Raw genomic sequence first — 14,867 nt, 5'->3', positions numbered from 1 at the left:
GTGAATGAATAGATGGAGGCACGAGAAAGCCAGGTATCTTGGAGAACAGTGGTTGTAGCTAGTAAAGAACGAGTGCCTTTCCTCACGCAGCGCCTTAGCCCCGCTCACTGCTTCTCGTCGCTGGTTATTAACCAATGGGCCTGCATTGATCTTCTTTCTAGAGCACAAAAGCAGGAAAGGGAAATCATGCGGGCCACCGAGGTAGAGCTCAGCTCACCCCTGGCCAGGCGAAGCCCGAGTCTGAGTGTCCCTGTGCTCCGCACCCCCTCCCTCCCTCCCTCCCTCCCTGACCCTCCCTCCCTCCTGGTATATGGCTGGGATAAGCAAGGATATTATGGGAAAGCATTGGTGTACTTTACGGGAAGGGAGTTGCAGAAAGAAGGGAATGATATCGCTTTGGATTCTCTAGAGGAATTCACTGAAGAAGCTCAGTTATTGAGGAACATGAATGAATCATCTCACAGGTTACAGTGCTGTCATATCACTCATTTTTGGAAGTTTGTGCAGTTTCATGCTTTTGTTGTGATCAAAGGAACACAAGAATACTGTAATAGCAATGGAAGGATGTTAAAGTCGGGCTTTCCGGCTCTGACTGTTTTAGGCGTGTTCACATTTAAAGGCTGGCACATGGATTCCTGACGGACACCCTACTCTACTGGGCCCTCATCTGCCCGGGTCTCGCCAGAACCTGGGAGCACCGAGCAACCCTTCCTGCCATCATGACGCATGGTGATGAGGCCCAAGGCCGTGGTTCATGATCGGCCTTTCACCGGAGCTGCGGCTCTTCCAAGGAGCTTGTAATGCACCTGGAGACGACAGGAAAATACCCAGCAGGACGGGAGCTTTGAGGGTGCAGAAGGAGGGATGGCCTGGGTCCGCCTCATTAGACAGGCCCATGTGGAAGAAGTGGGGGAACATCCAGGACACGGAGCCCGCGTCGCGGAAACTAAGAGCGGGGGTGGGGGTGGCCCAGGAAGTCAGCAGGCTTGAGCGCGTGCGTCTGGTCAGCAGACCTGGGGTAGCGGCGCACGCAGCGATACGGACAGCAGATAAAGGGCAAGCCTGTCTCAGTCACCTGAAAGCCATTGCACCTTTACAATTCATACTTCGACTGCCTTAAAACTTGCATGTTTATGTAAGAGCATTCTTTCCACGGTTCGGGTTGTGATGCGTCAGTAGACTCTGGGGCTCCGTTAAACGGCCCGCAGAGGCGACGTGGAAGCAGCTGTCCGTCGTTCAGCCAGCTCCTTGCCGATCGTTTGGGTTCCTAGTGACAGCTAGAAACGAAAGGGAGATAAATGAAGAAAAGAAGTGGCTTTACCCAGAGTTGCCCCTCCCTGCCCTCGCTGTCTGCCCTCGCTGTCTGTCTGCCCTTGCTGTCTGTCCTTGCTGTCTGTCCTTGCTGTCTGTCCTTGCTGTCTGTCCTCGCTGTCTGTCTGCCCTCGCTGTCTGTCCTCGCTGTCTGTCCTCGCTGTCTGTCCTCGCTGTCTGTCCTCGCTGTCTGTCCTTGCTGTCTGTCCTTGCTGTCTGTCCTTCCTGTCTGTCCTTGCTGTCTGTCTGCCCTTGCTGTCTGTCCTCGCTGTCTGTCCTTGCTGTCTGTCCTTGCTGTCTGTCCTCGCTGTCTGTCTGTCCTCGCTGTCTGCCCTCGCTGTCTGTCCTTGCTGTCTGTCCTTACTGTCTGTCCTTGCTGTCTGTCCTTGCTGTCTGTCCTCGCTGTCTGTCTGCCCTCGCTGTCTGTCCTCGCTGTCTGTCTGTCCTCGCTGTCTGCCCTCGCTGTCTGTCCTTGCTGTCTGTCCTTGCTGTCTGTCCTTGCTGTCTGTCCTCGCTGTCTGTCTGTCCTTGCTGTCTGTCCTCGCTGTCTGTCTGCCCTCACTGTCTGTCCTCGCTGTCTGTCTGTCCTTGCTGTCTGCCCTCGCTGTCTGCCCTCGCTGTCTGTCTGCCCTCGCTGTCTGTCCTCGCTGTCTGTCTGTCCTCGCTGTCTGCCCTCGCTGTCGAGCGCCGGGACTCCAGGCCTCCTTGGAAACTCAGGACCGCCCGAAGCACCCCGCTGGGTTCATAGGCCACTTCCTGTCAGAAGTCACGTTTTGCACTCGGGTGTGAGCGCGGCCCCCTGGGGACCCGCTGCACACAGGCGAGATGGCGTCTGCAGGAACAGCTCAGCGCGAAGGCGGGGCGCCCCTGCGGCTGCAGAGCAGCACAGGTGCAGCTGCTCGGTGCGGGTTCCCTGGGGCGCGAGCGAGGGTCCGTTATGCAGGCCCGGGGGGGGCGGCGTTCTCCCCAGCGCCCCCCACAGGCGGGGCGCGGGCCCCACACGCGTGCGGGCGCGCTGGGGTTGCCACATCTCTTGCACACGCGCGTGTGCGCTGCGCTCCTGCGGCCTCGGAGCCCAGCGGTGCACAGAGACGCGCCGTTCCTCCCAGACCGTGCGTGGCTTTGGGGTTCCCGTCACCGTCACCGAGAGAAGCCAGCCCGCCGCGTCCACTGCGGGCGTGATCGCGCAGACAGGTCGCGCCGTGCGTGGGTAATTCCGCAGGTGCACAGCGCACGCCACGTGTGCTCAGCCGTCACGCCCACGCGTGTCCACAGAGCCCGTCACGTGCCCCCGGCCACCGTGTCCCCGAGACCACCACGTCCCCCGAGGCTCGTGGCTGATGGCAGTGGCTGCTGACGGCTTTGCCCCAGGGAGGGGCAGGGGCCCGGCGCCGCCCACCGACGCGTCCTCCCAGCTTCCCGCGCCGCGCCCTTACCCCCCGTGACACTGCCCTTACCCCGCGACACCGCCCTTACCCCCGTGACACCGCCCTTACCCCCGCGACACCGCCCTTACCCCGTGACACCGCCCTTACCCCCGCCACACCGCCCTTACCCCGGGACACCGCCCTTACCCCGCGACACCGCCCTTACCCCGGGACACCGCCCTTACCCCGCGACACCGCCCTTACCCCGGGACACCGCCCTTACCCCGCGACACCGCCCTTACCCCGCGACACCGCCCTTACCCCCGCCACACCGCCCTTACCCCGGGACACCGCCCTTACCCCCGCCACACCGCCCTTACCCCGGGACACCGCCCTTACCCCCGCGACACCGCCCTTACCCCGGGACACCGCCCTTACCCCCGCCACACCGCCCTTACCCCGCGACACCGCCCTTACCCCGGGACACCGCCCTTACCCCGGGACACCGCCCTTACCCCGGGACACCGCCCTTACCCCGCGACACCGCCCTTACCCCGGGACACCGCCCTTACCCCGCGACACCGCCCTTACCCCGGGACACCGCCCTTACCCCCGCCACACCGCCCTTACCCCGCGACACCGCCCTTACCCCGCGACACCGCCCTTACCCCGGGACACCGCCCTTACCCCGGGACACCGCCCTTACCCCGGGACACCGCCCTTACCCCCGCCACACCGCCCTTACCCCGGGACACCGCCCTTACCCCGGGACACCGCCCTTACCCCGCGACACCGCCCTTACCCCGGGACACCGCCCTTACCCCGCGACACCGCCCTTACCCCGGGACACCGCCCTTACCCCCGCCACACCGCCCTTACCCCGGGACACCGCCCTTACCCCGCGACACCGCCCTTACCCCGGGACACCGCCCTTACCCCGCGACACCGCCCTTACCCCGGGACACCGCCCTTACCCCCGCCACACCGCCCTTACCCCGCGACACCGCCCTTACCCCCGCCACACCGCCCTTACCCCGCGACACCGCCCTTACCCCGGGACACCGCCCTTACCCCGGGACACCGCCCTTACCCCCGCCACACCGCCCTTACCCCGCGACACCGCCCTTACCCCGCGACACCGCCCTTACCCCGGGACACCGCCCTTACCCCGCGACACCGCCCTTACCCCCGCGACACCGCCCTTACCCCGGGACACCGCCCTTACCCCGCGACACCGCCCTTACCCCCGCGACACCACCCTTACCCCGGGACACCGCCCTTACCCCGCGACACCGCCCTTACCCCGCGACACCGCCCTTACCCCCGCGACACCGCCCTTACCCCGGGACACCGCCCTTACCCCCGCGACACCGCCCTTACCCCCGCGACACCACCCTTACCCCCGCGACACCGCCCTTACCCCGCGACACCGCCCTTACCCCGCGACACCGCCCTTACCCCCGCGACACCGCCCTTACCCCGCGACACCGCCCTTACCCCCGCGACACCGCCCTTACCCCGCGACACCGCCCTTACCCCCGCCACACCGCCCTTACCCCGCGACACCGCCCTTACCCCGCGACACCGCCCTTACCCCGCGACACCGCCCTCCCACGCAGTCCCTACCACAGCGCGTCCCAACCCGTGGCCACCACTTCAGTAACAGAACAATGCAGAGTGCAGTTAAATCCCAGGACTTGCCAAAGCACAAGGTGCCAAATCTGCATCGCGTGCAAGAGCAGCCAAGTCAACATTTGCTTAATTATAATACGGCAAATTTTAAAATCTAATACATAAGTATTTCAGAATAGAATCATTTCAGCATCTAAAAAATGTAACACTGTAGTGGGATAAAATATAATCCAAAATAGGGCAATCTTAACATATGGTAAATGTAAAGAATAAGTGTAAACAGTTCCTTTTCGTATCAAGTATCCGTGTATATTTAATGCTCTTAGGTTATTTCTTTTTTTTTTTTATTGGCCAGTCCTGGGCCTTGAACTCAGGGCTTGAGCACTGTCCCTGGCTTCTTCTTGCTCAAGGCTAGCACTCTGCCACGTGAGCCACAGCGCCACTTCTGGCTTTTCTGTACATGTGGCACTGAAGAATCGAACCCAGGGCTTCATGGATACGAGGCGAGCACTGTTGCCACTGGGCCATGTTCCCAGCCCCTGTTCTTAGGGTGTCTCGGCGCTCGGAGGTGACGGCCCGTGGCTGAGCGGACTGTCCGCGTCCGGTGTCCGACCGCTGGAGCCGCGCTCTGCAGTGCCGCCTTGTTCTGCTCAGGAAGGCCTGACCCAGGCTCAGACCCCATGGCGGGATTGTCCTCTTAATAAAGTGCTGTGCTGCCCACGTGAGCACCTGTTCTATTGACAGTTTTCTGTTCTCTGTAAGAAGTTGTTTAAAGGTGGTGGCCGTTAACGTGGCAATTTGTGGATGCAGTGCCTGTGGCTCGGTTCACCCCACCTCAGCCCACCCCTTCCCTCACTTTTCTTAATTTTGTGGTACATACAATAAATTGTGGGCTACACTCCCCCCTTCTTCATTCCCTATCTCTCTCCCCTTGCCCCCACCCCCTTGCGTGCACGCATTTGCTGGTAGGGATTTTGTTCGGCTTTGGCTTCCTACAAGGCTCCTCCATTTGTGCGTTCCACACACCCTACTGTATGTCAGCTAATCCACTCGCAGCCACTGGCATTCCACCCATCTGTCTACCTCTGGATGTTCCGGTAAATTCTATCTACCACAAATGAGTTTCACTGGGTCTAGCTTACTTCACTTAATATAATTGTTTCCATTTTCTTAAAAACGGTACAATAACATTCTTTCTGCGGGATGAGACAAAGTCCATTATGTATTTATACCCCATTTCCTTGATTTCTTCACCCACTGAGGGGCATCTAGGCTGAGTGAATACCGTGGCTCCCGCGCATCGTGCTGCACTGAACATGGCTTTGTGCTGGTAGCTTTACTGTAACCTTGTTTGCTATCTATGGAATTAATGCCCAGGAGCCATAATAATGAGAACAGCTTAGGACTGGCACAAACACGGGCCTGAAGATCAACGGAGCAGAATAGGAGACCCAGAAACAAACTCACAGACCCATCACCATTTAATATTCAGTAAGAAAGCCACAGACATAGGCTGGGGACAAACCCAGGCTCTTCCACAAACGGTGCTGACGCAGCTGCAGATCCACATACAGAAAGTGGGACTCGATCCTGATACGCCCCCTTGCTGGGGCACCAAAGACCTCGGCGTCAGCCTGGGAAACGATCTTGGGGAGAGGAGGGAGCCCCGCAGCTCCCAGGCACAGGGAGAAACTCCCTAGGTGACGATCCCCCAACCCCAGAAACTGAAGGAAGATTGGATAACTGGGATTGCATCAAAGTTAAAGCTTCTGCCTGGCAAAGGACATAGCAAGCAAACTTAAAGGAATGGAAGACGTCTATCAGCAATACATCAGACCAGAGATCATCTCTAGAACATACTTAGAACTCAAAAATTAAACCCTCAAAGAAACAACAATCCAATTAATAGATGGGCTAATGACTTAAAGAGGGACTTTTCAGAAGAAGTAAAAATGACCAATAGACACATGAAGACATGTTCAACATCACACAGGAAATGTAAATCTAAACAGCCCTGAGATTCCACCCCATCCAGTCGGGTGGCCACCATTAAGAAGACAAATGACAACGGAAGGGAACTCCGTCACACTGCTGGTGGGAACGGAAGCTTGCTCGGCCCCTCTGGAAAGCAGTGTGGAGGGTCCTCAAAAGGCCAAATGCACAACTACCATATGATCTCTTCTTCTTAATACAGTTTTTAAAGATTTATTCTTTATGTGCTTGTTTGTTATGCAAAGAGACAGTCCTCCGGAGGTTTCATGAAGTCCTGTAGTTCTTACAACGAGTAGACGCCATCTTTGTGGACTGGCCCTCCATCTTCATAGTTTCAAAGCCCTTCTGTGCCACCAATGAATAACTAGAGTAGCTTTGGAAGAGACTATAAAAAATTCCAATGGACATCGTAAGTGACAATTACAAATGAGAAGGTTCCTGCAACTAAGCACTCTTCTTGTTTTGTTTTTTAATGACTCCCTGCCTTTTTATTCACCTTAGTAATGCAACACAAGCCACCACCAGACATCCAGTGAATGACTTACAGCCGACAAGGGCGCCGGCCCCCCGGGTTTCGTGTGGGCCCCGAGTCTGGGTGGCGCGGTGGTCCCCGTGGGGGTGCCAAGAGCCCGGTGCGGCGGGGGTGTCTCGGGGAGGCGGAGCTGCCTTCCGGCGTGATCGTGAACACTCCTCAGGGCTACACTTTATGGGTTTTAAATTAAATGTCACACCGAATTTGCCTTTGACAGCGTGAAGCGTGGAGCTGCCCTTTGATTCTCTTGAGAGCGCAGGGCTCTGATTTGAGCAGCTCTGTGCTGCTGAGTAAGTGTAGTTAAATGGCCACACAATGAGTGCGTTGGGGGCTGCGAGTATGTAGTACAATCTCCGTGCTGAAAATGTGCAGCGTTCAGTGTAGTCTGGGGTACGGAGACGCTGATAACGTCTTCCATTTGGCCCTGTGCCGCCGCCCTGCCTGGCCTCTGACACTCGGGGACACACCAGGAAACCCACGCGCACAGCGCGAGCAACACCCAGGACCCTTCCCCTGGAGAATTGATAGGTTGCCTTTCCCCCCTGCTGACAGGGTCTACTTTAATAATAGCCCTAATAATAGGCCATGCAATCCACTTTAGCGTGACAGCATTATATCTTTCTGAACTATCTCTGTATTAGTGCTAATTATGGGTCTGGAAAGTGCAGGCTTACACGCAGTGGCACTATTTTTTACTACCAGTTTTAATTAGAAACTGGGAAAAATACGTACAATTAAATATAGTCATAAAAGTCATAAATACATTCCCATAATACTAGTCAATTTGTTGCATCATTAATATCATGCGATGTGGCAGTTTAAAAAGGTGCCGGAGCAGCTGAGTGGAAAATGGCCCAGCGCGAATCCCAGGCACTTAGAGGGGCGCGGCCGCGCCAGCCAGGCGGCCCGTGCTCCGGCTGCTGGGTTTCGCGTTGGCTGTTAGCTTCGGGGTCGCCTTGCTTCTCGGAAGGGCGAATCTGGCTCTGAAAGTGCACTTGCAGAATGCGTCTCCTTGAGCTTCAGGAACTTGTACTTACAAACATGATTCTTCAAAGAAGTACTGATACACCTGGCGGAAGCAATTCGTCCCCTCCACAAGTGAACGAGAGGAAGCCGCCGTGGGGGCGTCCCCTGCGGCCTGGGGTCCCTCCGGCACCCCGCTCTGGAGATGTCAGCAAGAGCTTACAGCCAGGCATCACGAGGCCCCTTGAGCCCCAACTTCTGTGTGCTTTACTTCCGGTGCATTGTCTCACACACACACACACACACACACACACACACACACACACACACACGTCTGCCAACAGCCTGGTAACAGTGAATGTCACAATGCCATTTGAGGCATGAACACTGTTTCTGTGGTGTCAGCCATACTGCCTGATGGCCTCGGTGAAGGCCTCTCCAGATGTGCCGTCTGAGGGCCTCGGTGAAGGCCTCTCCAGATGTGCCGTCTGAGGGCTCCTGTGAAGGCCTCTCCAGATGTGCCGTCTGAGGGCCTCGGTGAAGGCCTCTCCAGATGTGCCGTCTGAGGGCTCCTGTGAAGGCCTCTCCAGATGTGCCATCTGAGGGCCTCGGTGAAGGCCTCTCCAGATGTGCCGTCTGAGGGCTCCTGTGAAGGCCTCTCCAGATGTGCCGTCTGAGGGCTCCTGTGAAGGCCTCTCCAGATGTGCCGTCTGAGGGCTCCTGTGAAGGCCTCTCCAGATGTGCCGTCTGAGGGCCTCGGTGAAGGCCTCTCCAGATGTGCCGTCTGAGGGCTCCTGTGAAGGCCTCTCCAGATGTGCCGTCTGAGGGCTCCTGTGAAGGCCTCTCCAGATGTGCCATCACGGCCGCCCTGAAGTAGAGCGGGCTCCGGGCCTCCTCACCTGCTCCTCGACCACACGCTTGAGAGCCACTGCTGTGAAGAGCAAGAGCAGCCGCCAGGCCGCTGAAGGGAGAGCTAGAAAATCCTCCGTGGCAGCACCCCCCATCCCTTCCCCCAGACTCCCCTAAACTCCTTTGCTCCATAACAGAAGATTCTGTGTTCCTTCTTGGATTCCCGTCACATGGGGTAAAAGTCTGTGGGGGCAACTGCCTAATAGAGTATAACAGTACTATGTACTTTTGAGACACATTGCCCACATTCTTTCTTGTTTGTCTTCTTTGTTGTTGTTGTTTTGCCAGTCCTGGACCTTGGACTCAGGGCCTGAGCACTGTCCCTGGCTTCTTCCCGCTCAAGGCTAGCACTCTGCCACTTGAGCCACAGCGCCACTTCTGGCCATTTTCTATCTATGTGGTGCTGGGGAATCGAACCCAGGGCTTCGTGTACACGAGATGAGCACTGCACCACGAGGCCAGGTTCCCAGCCCTTCTTGTTTTGTTCTTATCAGTCACATTTGCCTGCGTTTAGAGAACAAGACTTCCTTGTGAACTGGTTTTCTAGAATGCAGAAACCCGAATCCACACTTCCATAATCGACACCCTGTGCTCTGCACTCCAGAGCCTGCGGCCTGGCGCCTGTCCTGACGGAACCGCAGCGGGCCCCGCCGGCTCACCCCACCTCGCACTCGCCTCTCCCCACAGAGCTCGGGAACACGGCTCGGACGTCGCCTAGGGCTCCCAACCCGGAGTCAGGGGCCGGCACTGATTCTCGGGCTGGCACTTTGGGTGCCCTAGGCTAGCCCTGTTCTGTGCTAAGCTTTGACCTTCGCTGGTGCTACTGTCTCATGGCACACCTACATACATGTGTAATCCCCTGCGTGTCAGATGACACACATCCTAGATGGCACACGTGCCTATGAAATAATGTGGATTATCCAACGATTTTAGAAAGTGGTTCCTATGATAGGAATATCAAATGTACATGTCAGAGGAATATCTCAGAACAGTATTCCTGGTAGATCGAGAGCGTGAGTTGGGCTTGTGAGTGCACAATCACTTCAGTCAGATGGGCTGCAGAAGGTAGTAGGTGGAATACTAGAAGACAGAGGCTGGCTGACTACAGAGCCTCGAATGCTAGACGTGAAGAGGTAATTTTATCTTCCTAATGAGTCAGAAAATTACCATATGTGTGAAGTCCTGTGTAGAGGTTTTAAATATAGCATTTCAGTATCTCCTCTTCACTCTAAATCAGTGGGAGGTGGTGAGAATTTGAAATGAGTATAAATTTGTTTTCTGACAGATTTCTAGTTTTCAGCAACTTTAGAAAATTTAACATAGACATTTTACAGAAATCTGAAGTAATCACTTTACTTTCCTTCTGAAGAATACATGAGCTACTGAAATATTTAACTTCAGTCACTTCTCTCCTGATATGTATACTAGTATTTTATGCATTTACACTTCACATTTGTCTTGATTTTTTTTTACCCTATCAGACACAATTATTCTTTCCTTCATAAGGATGACTGTTACAGTTTTTTGTTTATTCTTTTAGATAGAAAAGTTTCGGCTTCAGGAGTAGAGTTTACAGATGCAAAGCCTTCCTCCTGTGCTTTGGGCTGCGGAATTCCCGAACCTCCTGGGATGCCCTTGGTTGTGTGGAGATGGAACTCACAGGGCTGTTAGTGTCCGATATGTTTGTGAAGACAAGCACAGTCTCTGGCCGGTAGAAAGCGTGACACCTATTAGCTGCTATCATTTTCCTTTATGTGTTTCAGACATTATCTTTGCCATTTCTTTTTTGTCTTTTGCCTCATGTGTATTGTTTACTGTGTCCCTCAGTACAAATTCATATTGGGAAGCGCTTAGTGTTTTCTTCAGTTCAAGGAAGTTATTTTTCTCTTGTTTTTAATTTTTTACTAGGTCTAGAGTCATAGGTTGATAGGAGAGAGGCTCTTCGTGAATCTGGCTGCACTGGGAATTGAACCTGAGGTCTCGGATGGAGGCCTGGCGGTGGACGCGGGCTTGAGGGCTGGGCGGGGAGCAGGGTAGAGATGGCAGTGGCCGCGGCTGGCGGGTTCCCTCGGGTGGACGCCGTCTGGTGGAGGCCCCCACCTCTGTCCGTTCTCTTACCGACTGCCTTGCAAGGTGCACTGGGCCGGAGCGAGCCCCGCGGTCCGCTGGGGAACTGTGGGGTGCGTTCTTTGCCGTGCGTCCTACGCTAACCTTCCTCAGCCCTTGGAAGGTGCCTTCCAAGCAAAAGGGACACCCTCGGCCCCAGACTTAGGGAGCAGCCATGGTTGGTATGGGGCATCAAGTCCACAGAAAGGAGGACAGTTCCTCGTTCCTTCCCTTCACACAGTCAGAGGCTGGCTCCTACCTGTGCCCTGGCACCCGCAGATGGAGTAAGAACACCCGCGTGAGCATGAGCTTGTGCTCTCCTAATGTGCCAGAACAGCACCGAATTGTAGTCACTCTGTCGCTCATTGACTCCTGCCAGGAACGTCGTGAATGGGCGAGTCACAAGCCTTCCAAGATTGCATCTGTTTGTCTGAACTCTGTGGATGGAGGTTGTGCCTGTTGCTGGGCTGTTGTAATGTGTAAGGTGAATGAGCACAATCGCTGGTCTACAAACACACCAGGAGGAAGAGCACGCACCTTTAAGAATGTGTGTAAAAGTTGGACTTTTTGAACTAAGTCAGTAGGAGTGACTTAGAAAATGCTGTCCTGTGCCGGCGTGAGGCCATTTCTCGTGTTCTCCTGTCATTTCAAGGGCCTTGAAATGCTGTGTGATTCGCTGGGGGTACAGTGCATATGTGCGTGAGTCATAGAACGCTGGCCTGCAGGGGCATTCATAGGAGTTATGTTAGTAATTATTGTTGACTCCTCATTGCGTCAGATAGGGGCATGTAGCTCCTTTCGCAGGAGTAGCCGAGGAGGGGCGTCGGGCTGGCAGCCTTCGTGGCCTTCTTCAATAAGGGGTTCACTAGGAGTTGCATAGTGAAAATGCTCAACATGTTCTTAGCATTATGGAAATGTAAGAGACAATGATTCTTCTATAGCATTCTCATGACAGGTGATTTGCTTAGTAGAGGCTAGTTCACTCGATGCGCTTTATCGAAAATACACTAATTGAATATGTGCTAAATTGCCAGTTGCTCTTCTTGATGTGTGGCCTGTGCAAATAAACAAGATAAAAAGCCTTGATTTCGTGGCTATGACATTGACATAGAGGAAAGATAATGAAGCCAGAGACACATGATGCCGCGGCCTGAAGCACTGAATGATACGCAGGAGAAGAATTAATACAGCAGGGGGAAATACCGTGGGGTGGAGGGGGCTGAGGCCTGGGAGGACCGTGGGCCGGGGAGGAATGCAGCCACCACTGGGGCGCCCGGTGGAGGAGAAGGATGATGGGGTTCAGACTGACAGTCACACGCAGAAGCAGAAGTATGATGTCTCCTGAAACACAGTTCTTACTGCAGTGTGGGAAGAACCCCGAAGGGTCCCAGCCTTACCAGCTCACCAGAGGGGGAGACTGGAGCCGGTGATGAGGCTTCTCCCTGTCTCTCTCTCGGACTCTTTCTTCTGCTTCATTTTATTGTCAGGGTGGCATACAGAGGGGTTACAGCTCCATGCATCATGTAATGAGTACATCTATTGTCAAACATTGTTTCCCCCTCCCTCATTTTCCTCCCCCCCCACCAAGTTCTAAAGTTCATTTCCAACAGATTGTCTTGTGCGGATCTGTGGCACTGGTTCACCCTGTGTCCTTTTCCTTTTTGTTGTGACATTTGTCAGCATTTTGTTGTTCCCCTCCCCTTCCCCAAATCAGATAAACGTATGCACAAGACACAGGCGTCAAACTCAAATACAGTGACCACAGGGGACAATTCAAAGGGGGAACATGAAAGGAAGAAGAAATAGCTTCACACGGTACATTAAAAGCAACAAAGAAAAACCTCTTGTTTCCATCTCTCTCTCTTTCTCATACATACACACAGACTTGTACAAACATCATTAGCAATCAGTTTCTGCTGTGTGTCTTCCAGCTTTAGGAGAAAGACTAACTTGCAATCAAGGAGTAACATTATCACTGTATTTTATAAAACATGTGCTTAGCTTTACTTAGTGTTATGTTTTTATATACTTGTCTATACAATCATCTTCACAATGATTTATTCTCGATAATTTAGTATTGAAACTAATACAATGATTATTTCCTACACTGTTTTTCAAATTGATTCAATAATGTACAGAAAAGGACAAATCTTGTGTCTTTTCATACAGTCATCTTGAAATGCCATATGCTAGATAATAGTACTTGTTGCTAAGAATTCAAGTAGATACAGTAATGTGCTTTGAGTTAATGTTTGTGACACTTCAGTCTCTGAATTCGCGGCAGTGTAACGTGGGTCTCCGTCTCCACCTTGGCATTTCCAAGCACACCCTGGTTTTCTCACTATCACTTGCTCATTATAATTAATCTGGCATTCAGCAGGAGTTTTATAGATTTGTAATAAGTGGCTGTATTTCATTTCTTGGATATCATTACTAAAGTCAGATAAATTTTTAAGGAAAGCACATAAGTTTTTCATATTTAGAATCCTAGAGATTATTACATTTAACTCTTACTTTATTGAAGAAACACAAGGAATAAGGAACAAAAGGTGAAAGGAAAATAGAATGGGAGTTAGAGGCCTTAAAAATGGAATGGCTTTTATGGAACTCGTGTGTGTGTTTAATCTCTGCCTTTCTCTCTCTCTCTCTCTCACACACACACACACGCACATACACACACACACACACACGCACACACACACACCTCCCTTAGAGGATATTTTAGTGTAAAACACATACTTTGTGCGATCAAATTCAAGGTGTCATTGTATGTTTGGGAGCAGATCTCATGTATTTGCACGCAGAAAGCAGGTTGCTTTCGGAAGCGCCTGGCGTCTTCCCGGAGATGCCTGGTCTGCGTGTTCTGCGTGGCCTGCGTGGTCTGCGTGGCCTGCGTGGCCTGCGTGGTCTGCGTGGTCTGCGTGGCCTGCGTGGTCTGCCTGGTCTGCGTGGCCTGCGTGGTCTGCGTGGCCTGCGTGGTCTGCGTGGTCTGCCTGGTCTGCGTGGTCTGCCTGGTCTGCGTGGTCTGCGTGGTCTGCTCGGTCGCGGTCCCGGTACTGCACGTTAGCTTCCTCACTGGGACCTGTTCTGGAATCCCCTCCTTCGTGTCCTTGTCATTCTCCTCACACTGTCTGCGCTCGCCCCCGCTCATGGCCCGTCAGTGCTCCTCTCCCTCGTGGGTCCCTGTGCACACCCGCGCTGCCGGGCTGTGTGCCTCCTTGTCTGTGGCTCCTGCTGGCCGGTGTGCCCTGCACACGCTCGCTTGCAAGTGGCTTTCCCCGGGTGTCCCAGGGCACTGCTGGAGGGCGTGGGGGGTCGCGCTTGTTTCATGGGAAAAACTAAGGCCGCCGGAGGGTTAGGACATTGGCCACAGCGAGTGGGTCCATTGGGGTGCATGGACAGAAAAGAGACCTGTTGATTCAGGTTCACTGAAAGTAGTACTGCCTTCTCAGAGCTGGCCCGGGAGCTCCGTCCATCCCAGAGCCGACCCGGGAGCCCCGTCCATCCCAGAGCCGACCCGGGAGCCCCGTCCATCCCAGAGCCGACCCGGGAGCCCCGTCCATCCCAGAGCCGGCCCGGGAGCCCCGTCCATCCCAGAGCCGGCCCGGGAGCCCCGTCCATCCCAGAGCCGGCCCGGGAGCCCCGTCCATCCCAGAGCCGGCCCGGGAGCCCCGTCCATCCCAGAGCCGGCCCGGGAGCCCCGTCCATCCCAGAGGCGACCCGGGAGCCCCGTCCATCCCACAGCCGACCCGGGAGCGCCGTCCATCCCAGAGCCGGCCCGGGAGCCCCGTCCATCCCAGAGGCGACCCGGGAGCCCCGTCCATCCCACAGCCGACCCGGGAGCCCCGTCCATCCCAGAGCCGACCCGGGAGCCCCGTCCATCCCAGAGCCGACCCGGGAGCCCCGTCCATGACGGATGGAAAGGCACTACTTCAGGGCGCATCTCTATTGAATCGTAATTATAGTTCCAGAAATCCCAAGTGCCCTCCGTTCCCATCTGTGGTGTGCTGATCTTTCTCCTGGTTCTCGTCTTGGTTAAAAAATAGTGCATCTAT

General features: G+C 54.7%; 1 protein-coding gene across 1 annotated transcript; it reads left to right on the top strand.

Moving 5' to 3' along the window:
- Positions 1-2,136: 2,136 nt before the first annotated feature.
- LOC125347831 (nascent polypeptide-associated complex subunit alpha, muscle-specific form-like) lies at positions 2,137-4,341 on the top strand. Its single transcript, XM_048340785.1, has 3 exons — positions 2,137-2,213; positions 2,294-2,513; positions 2,683-4,341. Exons 1-3 carry the CDS (start codon positions 2,137-2,139, stop codon positions 4,339-4,341), a joined length of 1,956 nt encoding a protein of 651 aa, XP_048196742.1.
- The last annotated feature ends 10,526 nt before the right edge of the window (positions 4,342-14,867 follow it).

The sequence above is a fragment of the Perognathus longimembris genome, chromosome 3 (assembly GCF_023159225.1).
Source record: "Perognathus longimembris pacificus isolate PPM17 chromosome 3, ASM2315922v1, whole genome shotgun sequence".
Classification (NCBI taxonomy): Eukaryota; Metazoa; Chordata; class Mammalia; order Rodentia; family Heteromyidae; genus Perognathus; species Perognathus longimembris.
This window is presented reverse-complemented; position numbering and strand designations above follow the sequence as displayed.

Coding starts and splice junctions, on each gene's coding strand:
- LOC125347831 (XM_048340785.1), top strand. CDS start 2,137: ATGGCGTCTGCAGGAACAGCTCAGCGCGAAGGCGGGGCGCCCCTGCGG. Junction 2,214..2,293: donor AGCACAGGTGCAGCTGCTCG/GTGCGGGTTCCC, acceptor CGCCCCCCACAG/GCGGGGCGCGGGCCCCACAC. Junction 2,514..2,682: donor TCGCGCAGACAGGTCGCGCC/GTGCGTGGGTAA, acceptor GCTTTGCCCCAG/GGAGGGGCAGGGGCCCGGCG.